At 39.3% G+C, this 14,888-nt stretch overlaps 1 protein-coding gene across 1 annotated transcript in view; it reads right to left on the reverse strand.

The window, feature by feature from the left end:
• Window positions 1-696: 696 nt before the first annotated feature.
• LOC109914254 (ITPR interacting domain containing 2) overlaps window positions 697-14,888 on the reverse strand; it is a gene marked incomplete at its 3' end in the record, with an annotated part of 27,162 nt that continues 12,970 nt past the window's right edge. The window contains exons 4-7 of the mRNA XM_048592216.1: window positions 12,219-12,268; window positions 11,949-12,005; window positions 887-929; window positions 697-795 (exon numbers count right to left, since the gene is read on the reverse strand). Of these exons, the coding sequence (XP_048448173.1) occupies window positions 697-795; window positions 887-929; window positions 11,949-12,005; window positions 12,219-12,268 (249 nt within the window). The remainder of the gene's footprint in view (window positions 796-886; window positions 930-11,948; window positions 12,006-12,218; window positions 12,269-14,888) is intronic.

Here is a 14,888-nt window from a genome sequence, read left to right on the forward strand (position 1 = left end):
GTAACATATGCATTGCAGAAAAAATATTCCAGCCCTTCAACTGGACTGATTTAAAAATAATAGTTGGCTATACTTAAAAAAGATCTGTAGTCCATGACTGTGGAATAATAATAGTTAATAGCAAAAGACATATCACTACATATAAATGATCAACAAAACTAAAGATGATCCTAAAAAAGAAAATCAACATAATGCAGGCACTGAGGAAAAACTTAGAATTAGTTTTACAAGGAGGAATACTCAATAGAAGATTAATGGAAAGCAATTAAGATAATGGATAATGAAGTGCAAGGCACTTCTAAAATCACTAACCAGTTATCCTGGAAAATTAGGAATTCCTGGGTAAACCCTGTCATACAAGGCCACACATACTTTCATACACAACAATGGCAGGAAATGAAAATTTGACCTAAAAACAGCTTCTTCAGTGCAATGCAAATACATTTTTTTTAAAAGCAATAACCATTTAACTGCTGCACAACCAAACCAAACCAAAATCAAATTTTCACCAAATTTTCTAAAAACCGAAGTACATTTATAATAACTCTGTTTACTCAAGTAAAAGGCATGCAGAAATATTTGAAACTACTTACAGTATGCTGTACAAATTCAATACACATTGTGAAATATTATTAGAGAGGAATAAGCAATGAGTAACAAAAAGATTACAAGCCTGCATTTCATTAGACGGATTACCTAGATACGGTTGTGTTGCTTTTGCCAGAGCCAGTAGAATTCATACTGTTTCCCATTTGATAAAACTGCTTCCGTTTTTCCTTGGCTGATGTCCCATGGCTACAAGGCAGAAGTTTTTGATTAGAAAAACCGAGATATTCTCTTCAGTGAGCAAATTAACAAATGCATTTTTCCTGAAATGTATACTAACCTTGCTGCCGACATCGAGTCACTGAGAGTGTGAAGATGTTTTGCTGTAGGTGAAAAGTGCATGTTTGAATGATAAAATTTACTGGCCTTCGGAAAGTCTACAAGTTAACAAACAGCTGGGATAGATGCAGATATTTAACTTCACAAGCTAGAAACAATGGCTGCTTGCATATTTGCTAGTTGTCAGGAGAGTCAATAAACACAAATATGGCTGCTTCTTCACAATACCGGCCATAAGCACTTTTATTTCGTGCTCATCTCCACTACATAGCTTAACTGGTATCCTTCTCACCTCAATAAATCTACTGTCAATGCTGCAGGTCTGGAAATAAAAACAGAAACGGCTGGAGAAACACAACAGGTTTGGCAGCATCAGTGAGAGAGAAGCAGAGTTAATGTTTCGAGTCTGATGACTTCAGAACTAACCCTCTTCTCACTGTTTATTCAGTTCTGCATATTCTTCAGTAGATCAAAGCTTACTTTTTTGAACAACCTGGCAACATAACACTATGCAAAGACAACTGGCACATAGGTAAATTTTACTCTGTGCAGACTTGTTAATCAATTTAGCAAACCTCTGCAGATGATTTAGAAGGACAGATTTGTGGCTTTGCACACGCAGTGGAAAGCCACAGTTTCCAAGAGTGCTTCTGGGAAATTAGAAGGCAGGCTGCGCACTATGACTGTAAAATTGAGTAAGGCATTCACACCAAATTACATAAGATGCTCCTGCAGTAACACAAAGGTGGAGCAGTAACCTTATAACATCCAAATAATTCTTATTTTAAAATAAAAGCATGACGATGGCCTCCTTCTGTGCCAAAACAAGTCTATGATACTACAGCAAGATAAATAAGAAGACACATTATTTGGAAATAAGATATCTAAGCTTGGTACAGAGCAATAACAACTAATAAGCAATAACTTGGCAAAATAGCAAGAGCAACTAATAAGGTTATAAAAAACAAACCAAGCGCTAGATTTTATCTCTAGAGGTATAGGATTGACAAGTAGTGATATTGTGCTAATTTTATTTTATCAAAACTAGTTAAACTATGCTTGGAGTAATGTATACAGCTCTTGACACTACATTATAAAATGGGTATGGAGACAATGGGAAGAGTGAAAAGAAAAAGTTTGTAACTATCAGGAAATTATAAACAGACTGAGGGTCTTGCCTGTTCAAGACAGAGCGCTCAGGGTGAACAGGTAGAAGTCTTTAAAAATACGAACAATGTATTTGGAGTATATACAATGAGCTCACTTTTGGGAAAGAGCAAATGTCACAAGATGATCAGCAACAAACCAAATGAAGAAATCAAAAGAAACTTCTTTACTTACAGAGTGGCAAGACTGTGGAGCTGACTCTCACAAAGTGAATAAGATAAGTAATACAGTTTTGATTGCTGAGGACCCAAAACATTAACTTTGATTTTTTCTTCACAGATGCTGCCAGTCCTGCTGAGCTTTTCCAGCAATTTTTGTTTTTGTTCCTGATTTACAGCATCTGCAGTTCTTTTGGTTTTTAAAAAGTAATATAGATGTGTTGAAGGGGACATTAGATAATCCAATATAAAAAGGTACCCAGGGTTTTGTTTATAGTTATGTAGGCAAATTTGGGAGGAATCTCAAGTGCCGCATAACTCTGAACTGACTTGTCGGGCCAAATGGCATGTTTCTGTGCCATATTCCCTGAAAAGCTCTAAGATACATCAGTTACTTACAAGTTTAAGGGATAAAGGTAACACCCAGTGTTAGGTATTTAATTTGTGTGGATTCAAATGATTTTCAACAGGGAAGCAATTCTGCTGTTGCAACAAGTCTCAAGGCTGTTGATTGGGTAAAGAAAGAAAAACAAGCAGAATTCTCCCCCTCAACCATTTTCCATGACTCACGTATGGGTGTACCCATATCAAATGACATATGACATCAAGCAAGAATTTGGTTGTGATAACTAGGAAGAATAAACTAAATGCTCAATTATCAAGGTCACGTGAAAATGTGCAGGACGTCATCATGTACCAACCTGCAGTCAGTTTCCATACTTGCCAATGAAATCCAGCTCGATCACATCTTAACTATTGCATTGCTGATGTTTTGTCAAGCTACATGCCTTGTTTTCAGTATTTGATGAACCCTACCTAAGCAGTCGGAAGCTATCAGATAAAAATAGTCTTTGCCACCAACTCCATCCTTCTCCCGAGCCATTTTCTCAGTTGGACTAGATTGCTCAAAACCTTGGCAATTAATTGAATTGCAAGCTGAACTTTCCACCTTTCATCACAAACATTGCCTGCTTCTATTCTGTTAACATCTTCCATCTCCCCTCACTTGTTCCAGCCAACTTCCTTATTCCAGCACTTGTTTAATGAGCCCTCTCAATCTTCACCATACAAAACCTTCAGCTCATCTAAAACTCTGCAGCCCATAACATATTGTAAAACAAGCTTCAGATCACTATGAAATATTTCCCTTCTTATCTCAGTAACCTTTGCTTTACATATACCTCTGCAAGGTGCTTTGGGAGATTATAGCAATAAAAATGCAAACTTTTGTCACTCATTGCAAGAGGTTGCATGTGTTGCTGCAGGATAGAAACGTAGAAAATTAGGTGCAGGAATAGACCATTCGGCCCTTTGAGCCTGCATCATCATTCAATATGATCATGGCTGATCATGCAATTTCAGCATCCCATTCCCACTTTCTCTCCATACTCCTTGATCCCTTTAGCCACAAGGGCCACGTCCAGCTCTCTCTTGAACATAGCTAATGAATTGGCCCCAACAGCTTCCTGTGGGAGAGAATTCCACAGGTTTACAACTGTCCGAGTGAAGAAATTCTTCCTCATCTCGGTCCTGAATGGCTGACCCCTTATTCTTAGATTGTGAACCCTTGCTCTGGACTCCCCCAACATTGGGAACATTCTTCCCGCATTAAGCCTGTCCAGACCCATCAGGATTTTATATGTTTCTATGAGACACACCCGCATTCTTCTAAATTCCAGCAAATACAAGCCCAGTCAACAGAGTCTTTCCTCGTACGTCAGTCCTGCCATCCCAGGAATTGTCTGGTGAACCTTCGCTGGCCTCCCTCGAAAGCAAGAATGTCCTTCCTCAGACCAGGAGACCAAAACTGCACATAATACTCACCAAGGCCCTGTATAACTGCAGCAAGACGTCCTTACTCCGATACTCAAATCCTCTCGCTACGAAGGCCAGCATGCCATTAGCTTTCCTCATTGCCTGCTGCACCTGCATGCCAACCTTCAGCGACTGTTCCACCATGACACCCAGGACACGTTGCACCCCACCTTTTCCTAAACTGCCACCATTCAGATAATAATCTGCCTTTTTTTTTTGACCAAAACAATAGCCTCACAGTTACCCACATTATATTGTATTTGCCAAATATTTTGCCCACTCAGCCAGCCTCTAACCCTGCAGCCTCTTAGCATCCTCCTCACAGCACACACTGCCACCCAGCTTACTGTTATCTGCAGATTTGGAGATACAGCATTAAATTCCATTGTCCAAATCAATAATGTATATTGTGAACAGCTGGGTCCCAGCACTGAACTCTACAGCACCCCACTGGTCACTGCCTGCCTCTCTGAAAAGGACCCGCTTACTCCTACTCTCTGCTTCCTGTCTGCCAACGAGTTATCAATCCATGTCAATGTATTATTTCCGATACCATGAGCTGTAATTTTCCTTACTAATCTCTCGTGTGGAACCTTGTCAAAAAAGTGTTTTGAAAGTCCGGACACACAACAACTACTGATTCACCCCCTGTTCACTCTACTGGTCACATCCTCAAAAAATTCCAGAAGATTTGTTAAGTACGAGTTCCCTTTAGAGAATCCATGCTGACCCGGAACGATTCTGTTACTGCTTTCCAAATGCTCAGTTATTACATCCTTAATAATTGACTCCAGCATTTTCCCCACCACAGATGTCAGGCTAACCGGCCTATAATTCCCCATTTTCTCTCTCCCTCCTTTTTTAAAAAAAGAGTGGGGTTACATTAGCTACCCTCCAGTCCATTGGAACTCTTCCAGATCTACAGAATGCTTTAAAAATGATCACCAACTTGCTATTCCTAGGGCCACTTCCTTAAGTACCCTGGGATGCAGAGCATCAGCTCCCGGGGACTATCGGGTTTTAATCCAGTCAATTACCCCAATACCATTTCCTGACTAATAAGGATTTCCTTCAGTTCCTCCTTCATGCTAAGCCCTCTGTCCCCTAAGATTTCCTGAAGGTTATTTGTGTCCTCATTAGTGAAGACAGATCCAAAGTATTTGTTCAACTGGTCTGCCATCTCTGTCATCCATTACGAATTTACCTGATTCTAACTGTAAGAGATCTACATTTGTCTTCACCAGTCTTTTTCTCATCACATATCTATAGAAGCTTTGGCAGTCAGTTTTTAAGTTTTCCACAAGTTTACTTCCATATTCTATTTTTCTTTTCCGAATTATAACCTTTGTCCTCCTCTGCTGAACTTTAAATTTTTCCCAGTCCTCGGGTTTGCTGCTTTTTCTGGCCAACTTATATGCGCCCTCTTTGGCTTTAACACTGCTCCTAATTTCCCTTGTTAGCCATGGTTGAGCCACCTTCTCTGTTTTACTCTCATGCCAGATAGGGATGTACAATTGTTGAAGTTCATCCATGTACTCTTTAAATGTCTGCCATTGTCTTATCCATCGTCAACTCCTTAAGTATCCTTGGCCAGTTTATCCTAGCCAATGCGTGCCTCATACCATCAAGGTTAGCTTTAGGCTCAGGACCCTAGTTTCAGATTTAATTGTGTTACTTTCCATCTTAATGAAGAATTCTACCATATTATGGTCAATCTTCCCCTCAGGATCTTGCACCACAATGTTGCTAATTAATCCTCTCTCATTTCATAGTATCCAGTCGAGTATGGCTTGCTGTCTAGTTAGTTCCTCGGCATATTTGTCAAGGAGACCATCCCTCATACATTCCACGAAATCCTCCTCCATCACATTGCTACCAGTTTGGTTTGTCCAATTAATATGTAGATTGAAGTTACCCATAATAACTGCTGTACCCTTACTGCATGCATCTCTAATTTCCCGTTTGATACAGTTCCCAAACATCACAACCACTGTTTGGTGGTCTGTACACAACTACCATTAGCATCTCTTTTCTTTGGCGTTCCACAGCTTCACCCAGACAGATTCCACATCGTCCAGGCCAATGTGATTCAATAATAGCTTCTTTGAGAGAGGGTGAAAGTACATTTACTTTTAAGCTGTAACTTATTCAGATATGATGTCAGGTGTAAGATTCAAATATTTAATTCCCAGAAATCCAACATAGTTATATGGCTTGATAGCAAGATGGTTGGAGCCACAAAAATAAGTGGTAGCTGGGAATTTGAAGAGCCCTCCCTGAAGATTTACCATTCAAATCAAGAATGTATGTTGGTTTGTGCATTCCAACACTTCCAGAGAATTGTGTATCCGTTGGGTGTGGATTCATGGTCAGAGAGAAGGGCATCAAAACAATGGAAGTCCCATGGGTGACTTGAGGTGGCAGCACAATGAGTCAGTGGCATCGGCAAGGTGGGCCCAGCAGTGAAGAAATGGCATCAAACGTGGGGCAACTTCTACGTTGGTGGGTCCAGCCCAAGCAGTGGCAAGGCAATGGAGATCTCTCTTTCAGGAGGATAGATGCCAGCGTGGACTGGGTTGAAAAGACCGTTATTCTGAACATTTTATTTCTTTATTTTTCTAATTTATTCCCATGATCTGTAATGCTGAACTTTTTGTTTGCCTTTCTAACTTTTTTTCTCTTAAGAATTTATTCTTAAGAATCTGTATCAAGTTACCTTTGCACTTAAGATGGCGCCGTAACGCGGCAACTTGTAAACTTTTCCCTGTTCTCATTTGAGTACATAATACAATAAAGCTAATTCAGTTCCATTCAAGGCTCAAGAGAGTGCTATTAGTGAAACAGGCTTTGTTTTTGTCTTCTGACCCCCTGAGTGTTTTCAGCATGGTCTCTTCGTATTAATATTTCAGAAACAGTCATGTGGACCTCACTTTAATCAATCTAAGAATGCTACAGACAAGTCCTTAAGAGAAAGGTTAGTACGGACAAATTTGCTAGCTTGGCAAGCGAGACTGGCTTATTAAGATGAATATTTTGTTATTTTTCATACCAGTGATAAAAAAATTAAATGTGATTTCAGTAAAATTCTACCACTATCACTTATTTCTAATAAAATAAGCCAATACATCAGCTTACAATTGCCCTCATTAGTCTGGGGCAAAAAAACAGGCAGGATAAACAAATCACATGTGTGATCATTAAATATGGAAATCATGACAATCAAGTCTTACTGAAAAGGTTTTCGGTCAACAAGAAGTTATACCAATTTAGTGCAAAGAATTTTAATTTGACTTTTGGTTATAGTTATAACTAAGCTTGTTAGTATTTAGAGATAACAAGGTGTAGAGCTGGATGAACACAGCAGGCCAAGCAGTATCATAGGAGCAGGAAGGCCTGCTTTAACAGACTATGTTAAGCTTTGACGATTTTGAACAATTTTGTAATATCAGTAACAATTCTAACATCTTCTCGAGATTTCAAAATGTCATTGCCTACATCTTGACTCACATCAAGTCTCATTCACCTAGCACCCCATGCTTACCGACATACATTGACCACTGTCAAACAAGATCTTGATTTTAAAATTCTAATTGTTGTTTTCACATCCCTCATGGTCTCTCCCCAAAATTTGCAACACAGATGCACAGCTCTAATAAGTGAATTTCTATTGCTAATGGCCACAAGTTCAAATCTCAGTCTCAGTCATCTAAAGTTGCATATTCTTGCTTTTCTAAAATTACCTGAGAAAATCAGCTAAACCCTTTCCCACCCCCAAAAAGACACATTGCTTTAATGTTTATTTTGTGCTATTACGGTGTTATTTATAGAGCACCTTTAACATAATAAAACATGCCAAGACACTATACACAGAAGCGTTATAAAGCAAGATATCAGACTGAGCCACATCAGGGGTTATTGCGACAGATGACGAAAAGCTTAGACAAAGAAGTGGGTTTTAAGGAGTATCTTAAAGGAGGAAAGCAAAGGCAGAAATCTAAAAGGGTGGATATTCTAAAGCTTAGAGCTTAAGCAGTTGAAAGTCAAACTATCACTGGTGGGACAATTAAAATCAGGAATATTCAAGAGGCCACAATTAGATAAATGGAGATATTGGAAGGTTGTGGGGCTAGACCAGATAATTGAGGGAGGGAAAGATATTGTCAACTAAGTTATGGGAATCTGGATAACCTCACGCTTACAGAGGGTTGAATATGGAGATCGGCCAAAGCTGGGTTGCAATAGCAGAGTCGAGAGGTAACAAAGGCATTAGTTGAACATTTCAGCAACAAGTGACCTGAGGCAAAGTTAGGCAAAGTTACTGAGGTGGACATAAGCAGTCTTCTTGATGTGGATACGTGGTCGGTAGTTTATCTCGGAGTCAAATATAACACCAAGACTGCAGTCAGAGACTAAACCAGAGAGATGACGCCACTAATGAAGGAATGGAGGAGTTTTGAGTGGGGACTGAAAACAATATGGCTTCAGTCTTCCTAAATAAATTGGTAGAAATTTCGACTCATCCATTCTGAATGCCAGATAAGCTGTAAGATAATTTAGCAACAATAAAAAGAGTTGAGGGAGGTGGTGAGTAGAGCTGGGTATCATTAGTCCACATTTGGAAACTAATGCAGCCCTTTTCAATGATGTCAGTGAGGGGCAACGTGTAGTTGAGAAATAGGAGGGAACCGAGGAACAATCCTTGGGAAACACCAGGGATGACAATGTGCGAAGTGGGAAGAGAAGCCAGTGCAGTAGCTATTCTGGCTATGAATAGACAACACTGAAAGCAGGCAAGAATAGGCCTGTCTGGCCATATGACAGTGGTGAGATGTTGGAAGAAAATGGCATGGCCAGCAATTTTATTATTCCATCTCATGGTGTAGCAGCTTTGTTCAAGATTGAAACAGTTCTGTGTGGCGAAAAAAATTCAAGCAAACCATCAAGGGCATCAATGGCAATCAGAAATTGAATGGAGCCATTCCCAGAAATGATTAAACCAGGAAGTTATTTTAGTATGTTTACAAACTCAGTTTGCTTTATTTAAGTAGTTGAAATGCAATTTTAATTTGATTTCCATGTTAGATGAAAGCCTTAAGGCATTTCACCGTTGAACAAACCCTTCAATTACAGAAGGAAAAAAAAAATCAACATTATTTTATCCTCCCTGGAGCTGGAGAGAGAGATGGCAAGAAAGGGAGTTAAGACACCACTGTCGAAGCCTATGATAGGCTGAGATATTTGCTTAAGCTCACCAGCCTGCTCTTCACTGGCTGATTGGTGTCTGATCAGTCAAGTTTTCTCAATGGTAGGGGTGACAAGTAAATTGATACTTAACATGCTAACTCCCAAACAAAAACGGAAAAGTGCAACCCAAGTACTAATCAGTAATTAGGTAACTTTTAGTATCACAGTCACACAACCAGGACATCTTACAGATTCCTGTATTTTGATCAGAAGCAGTTTTCCCTGGTAAGTATTGCTTAACTTGTCGAAACATGTAAATACTTTATACACAAAAGCACTATGTTTCACCAAATATTTTTGGACAGACAGTAAAGCCTTATCCTAACAAGCAATACCACAGCAATTTCACTCCAATGCTGCATGGATCATCCGTAAAGAAAATTAACCTGCTGCTGGCAAAAAATATGAAAATACTTTTCCCGTTTGAACAATCCTGTTTTAACACTGAGAATATGTGAATAAGATCAAACTATTTACTAGCTAACATTTCCTTTCTGAGCATTCAAACCTGGGCAGGCAATAGTAAGACTGAAAACCAATTAATTATGGGTGGGATAACCAGTTTTTGACTCGTCCTTCAGGCAAGCAGTTTTAAAACTATTCCTGGAGCAGGTTTTGCATCATGTTGGAGGATTGATGAATGGCAATACAGAGTAGACTGGTCATGGTTTCTCATCTGTAATTTCCCTGTGTCTGATGATCACATATAGTGCACAAAGAAGGGGAAAGGTAAATGTTTCGTAAGTATTTCTTTCCTCCTGTGCTCAAGATGGAACCAGTTCAGAATTTATGGAAGGAAATTCTCTCCATTCAGAAGGGTAAAGGCACTAAAATTAAACTAAGTCTAGCAAGCAATAACCCACAGGCCAAACTGACCCCAATTTAGCACTAAATGAGCAAAAACTAGCAACCTAATTCAGAGATTTCAGGATTGCTGTTGTGTAATTTTGGAAACGTCATTTGAGAACTAAAAGGATGATTGTTTACTGTTGCAATTAAGGCAAATTGTCAAACAGTAACAATTGCATGACACAAGTGCCAGATAATGATCATTTTCAATCAGAGAGAATCCAACCATCTCCCCAAAGTTCAGTGGTATTAACATTACTGAATCCCCCAGTGACAAAATCCTGGGGTTACATGGACGAGGAACTGGACTGGACTAACCATACCATATGAAGACTATGGCTACAAATGCAGATCACAGACTAGGAATTCTCCAGTGAGCAACTCCCCAAAGTCTGTCCATCATCCACAAGCCACAGGTCAGGAATGTGATAAAATGACACTTTCCTAGAGGAGTGCAGCTTCAACAACATTCGTGAAGTAAACACCATTCAAGAGAAAGCCACGCGATTAGTATTCACCATTTTCAACATTTGCCCTTTCTACCACCAATGCATGGTAACAGCTGTGTGTACCACTGTCTATAAGACAGACTGTAGCAACTCATCACAACTCCTTAAACAGCACCATCCGAACCCACAACTTTTACCATGTAGAAAGTCAGCAGGTGGGAGATGTATGTGAACATCACCACCCACAAGATCCCCTCCAAGCCACACCATTCTGAAGGTGTTGTATTGTGGCACAGATTCTATACCAGATAGGCCTGCATCTTTCAGACATGTGGCATTCCATTAAAAAGTAACCTGCCTTGCCCTCAGTGACAATCTGTTGAATGGATTGGTGTTTTCAGTCAGCTACATGTATGTAATGTACTGTAGCATCACAAGGGACAGAACCAGGACTGTGTGCAAGTTTGAGATATCGCTGCCATATAAATAACAATAAATTATGCTCAAAAGTTCTGTCTCAAAAAGAACCTAGACTTTGTGGCATACATTACATAGGCTAACACATAGAAAGCCTCATCAAGCACTATATATCCATTGTTTCACTGTCGCTGGGTGAAAATCATGGCCCTTCCTTTCCAACAGCACTGTGGGTGTATCTACATTTCATGGACTGCAGCAGATCTGCAAGACGGTAGACCATCACCACCTTCTCAAGGGCATTTAGCCATGGGCAATAAATGTTGGCTTAGCCAGTGATACCCACATTCTACAAACAAATAAATAAAGAGCAAAGCAAGCTTTAATCTGTACCAAGCCTGGTCTCCACACAATCTAGAACAATCATCGTTGATAAGGAACCTAAAAATGAAATGGTAAGGTCACTTGTGCACACATGGGTCTTCACTTTTTAACAACTAGAAAAAATTTGAAGGTCCAATGGAAACCAGAGTTTCACAAGGCAACAAACAAAGGCTTGAAAATAGATTGAGCATTTCGCTAACTGCGGCATGGTACAAGATAGCAGTTGAAAAATAACTGGCATTGTTCTAAATTTCAAACAAATTTCTAAATTAAGTAGTGGAAAATGCCGAAATGCCATTTTCAAAGACAGTTCCAGAACATTGCCTTGTACTAAAAATTTGCATTGGCCACTTTACAAATTCCAATCTTTATGCAATGGCTCTACAGTTGTTAAGGAAACCTAATAAGCAGCAGTTTTTCTGTGCCAGGACTAATATCAGTAACAATCCTTAACTGTATAAGCAAACGCTATAAATACACTTATTTTTAAAATGGTAACTCACAAATTAATAAGCTAATGGAATACAAAGGACTGGGATAAAAATATTACGGTACATTCTTCATCAGAAAATGTACCTACCTTCTGCACCAAGGGACAGGTCATCCTCAAAACTACATCCGTTCTTTGTACCTGCGCCTGTTGAAACATTTACAAGGTTATGCGTACCTTACATTTCTCAAATGTCTTTACGTCAACATAACACTTTATAAGTTATATTTTTAAGCTTTGACTCTAAAAGAACAAAACCATTAAAAACAAAAAAAAATTACTGAAACCATACCTCCAAAACAAATCACCTTTTCTACTAATTCAAACAACGTCCATTGGTAAAAAAAAAATCAAATTTACCTTTCAAGGGCAGCTGGTTTGATTCTTCCAAAGATGCTCCTAATGGTGGTCTGTAAATGTACAATAAATGCTTGATAAATAAACTTATCTTTTACTAAATATCCATTCTCTACCTACAAATAAGCAAAAAGACAAAAGTGTAAGAGAAGGATCATCATATCAACAGCTTCTATTTATCATTAAGGAACAGCTTCCGAAAAGGACAGGATCCTAGGATAGGTTTATAATTGGCTAAATGAACTTCTTGTTAGCAGAGGTTTTTCGACAAGCTGTAAAGTTGCTACCAACTACAACACAACAATGCTGCTTACACTATTACAATTGTCCCAAACTTTTAAAGTATTTCACTAAACGGCTTTCAGCCAGCCGGAGGTCATGAAAGGTCCAAAATAAATGAAAGTCTGCCTCTCCTTTCAAAGCAAAAGAGCAATGAAAAGCTGCTGAATACTAGAATGCTTGTGTTATGTACGTGCTACACCTGATCAGAGGAAAATACAGGGGGCTCTTCATGTACCCAATTTTAATAAAGAAAGAAAAGAATTATGACATATTGTCACAAGAGCAAAAACACATTGGCCTAGATCTTATGATTAGAAGAGAAGTCATTGCTGAAGCACGGAACAAGTTGTGCATCGGAACCATGTAGATATCTAGGGACAGGAGTCAGTCAGTCAAAACATCTGATGGGGCAATTTAACCATGACTAGAACCATCCAAGTATATCCCAAATTCTGAGTTAGAATTCACCTGTTATTATCTATTGGGTTTCGCAGCAGCCTGAGGCCAAGTGGAAGTAGAAAACAGAGAACAGCTTTAGATAAAGTAAGGATAACTTGACATGAACCTGATTAGGTGCATTTTAATGAGGAACATGTACTCAGTATTGTTGGAATTGATGTGAGACAGTCAGAATAAAATGCTGACCAGAAGAAACACTTGTTTGGACACTCTCTAACCAATGTTTTAAGTTCTAGTTTTATCCTCACTTAGCTTAATAGTTAACCAGGAAAAACTAGAGGAACTAAATCATGTTCCAGTTCCTAGGTTACCGTTAAAGTGAACTCCCACTGCCCCCACCCAAATGCTAACAAATAACTCACCTACTCCCGCTCAACTACAGCCCATTCTGGTTTCTCAGGAGATATTCAAAACCCCATGAACCCCATGACTCTCTTCTGACTTCCTCCTGGCACCTGACAACCTGGACTCGAACACCACACTCCCTCCCAACAACATGGCCCCAATGACTTCCAGTGGACCTGACCCTACTCCTCGTGGCTCACCCTACACCATCCTGACGGACTCTCCCAATCTACACAGCCACGCACAGCACAACCCAACAGCATCAGCCTTAATATCCCCACCCAACCTACATTAAACCCTTAGAAATCTACCTGCCAGTCCCCAACTATCATTCCCACACCCACGTGCCATCTTACTCTCTCACTCACCAGCACTCACCCTCCTCATCTCCTGAGATCTTACCACTGGGCAATCTACTCCCAACTTCTCCCCACAATACGTTCCTGCTCTTTGTCGCTGTCAACATGGCTTTGGAACCTTTAAACTATGGAATAGGGCATTGATTGCAGCATGGCATGGTTTCAGCATCATTCCACTCGGCTGCTGACTGCTGATTCGCTGACCTGCTTCTGCTTTGAAGGCTCCAGCCTCAGAGGTTCAGGCAATAGAAATCCTATAAGAGGGGCAATCTTTTGTCTAATCTGGATAAGAAATAAGAATGCTGACCATAAACTGGGATGCTGACCTAGAATGGAAGATTCAGGCCAAATGTATTGCAACTACGCCCTTGCAAAGAGAATGTTTTCCTGCAATCAAGGCAGGGTTACCTGAAATCACCTTCATTTCCTAGAAACTGTATCTTGGATACAATAGATAATCTTTGTTAGAAACGACGTGAACTAGTCATATTTTACGCAATAGTTAATAGTTATTTCTTTGCTAAGCCCTTTGGTTTCTCTTGCACAATTAAGGAAAAATGTTGAATTATTATCTTATAGCAATAAGACAATTTTTCACCATATTATCTCCCAAACATCCACACATTTTTAGAAAGATAGTACATTTTCACTAAATCATGTTATTCCATCCTGTCAACTGTTGCACTCATAATGCACACATGGCTGGATAAGTATATTTTAAAGTTTTTTGCATTCATTATACTACAACTTGAGAATTCAACCAAAAAATAATTGATATTTGGGTAATCAAAGTTCACAATATGAAGTGGCTTATATTCAAACAATATTTTATTTTAGGAAAGGCTATGAAATGCAAAAAAATAATTTGTATTATCTTGTTAATCTAAGTGTAATAAAATCTTTTGAGGAAGGGTAAAACGGAAAGGCCTTATACTGCGGTACTTTTCATCTCTCTATTGCCTTCTATCAAAGGGCATGAAGATTTCATTATATTTAATTGTTCCAGAAAAAAACACGCACTTGTATAGCACCACTTATTCACTGAAGTAGAAAATATGGATGTTAATGTGCACAAAGCAGTGTCTCACAAACAACAACAAACAAAATTACTAGAGATAGTAGGAACTGCAGATGCTGGAGAATCCGAGACAACAAGGTGCAGAGCTGGATGAACACAGCAGGCCAAGCAGCATCATAGGAGCAGAAAGGCTGACGTTTCGGGCCTAGA

Source organism: Rhincodon typus, unplaced genomic scaffold, assembly GCF_021869965.1.
Source record: "Rhincodon typus isolate 14 unplaced genomic scaffold, sRhiTyp1.1 hic_rhity00000818, whole genome shotgun sequence".
Taxonomy (NCBI): domain Eukaryota; kingdom Metazoa; phylum Chordata; class Chondrichthyes; order Orectolobiformes; family Rhincodontidae; genus Rhincodon; species Rhincodon typus.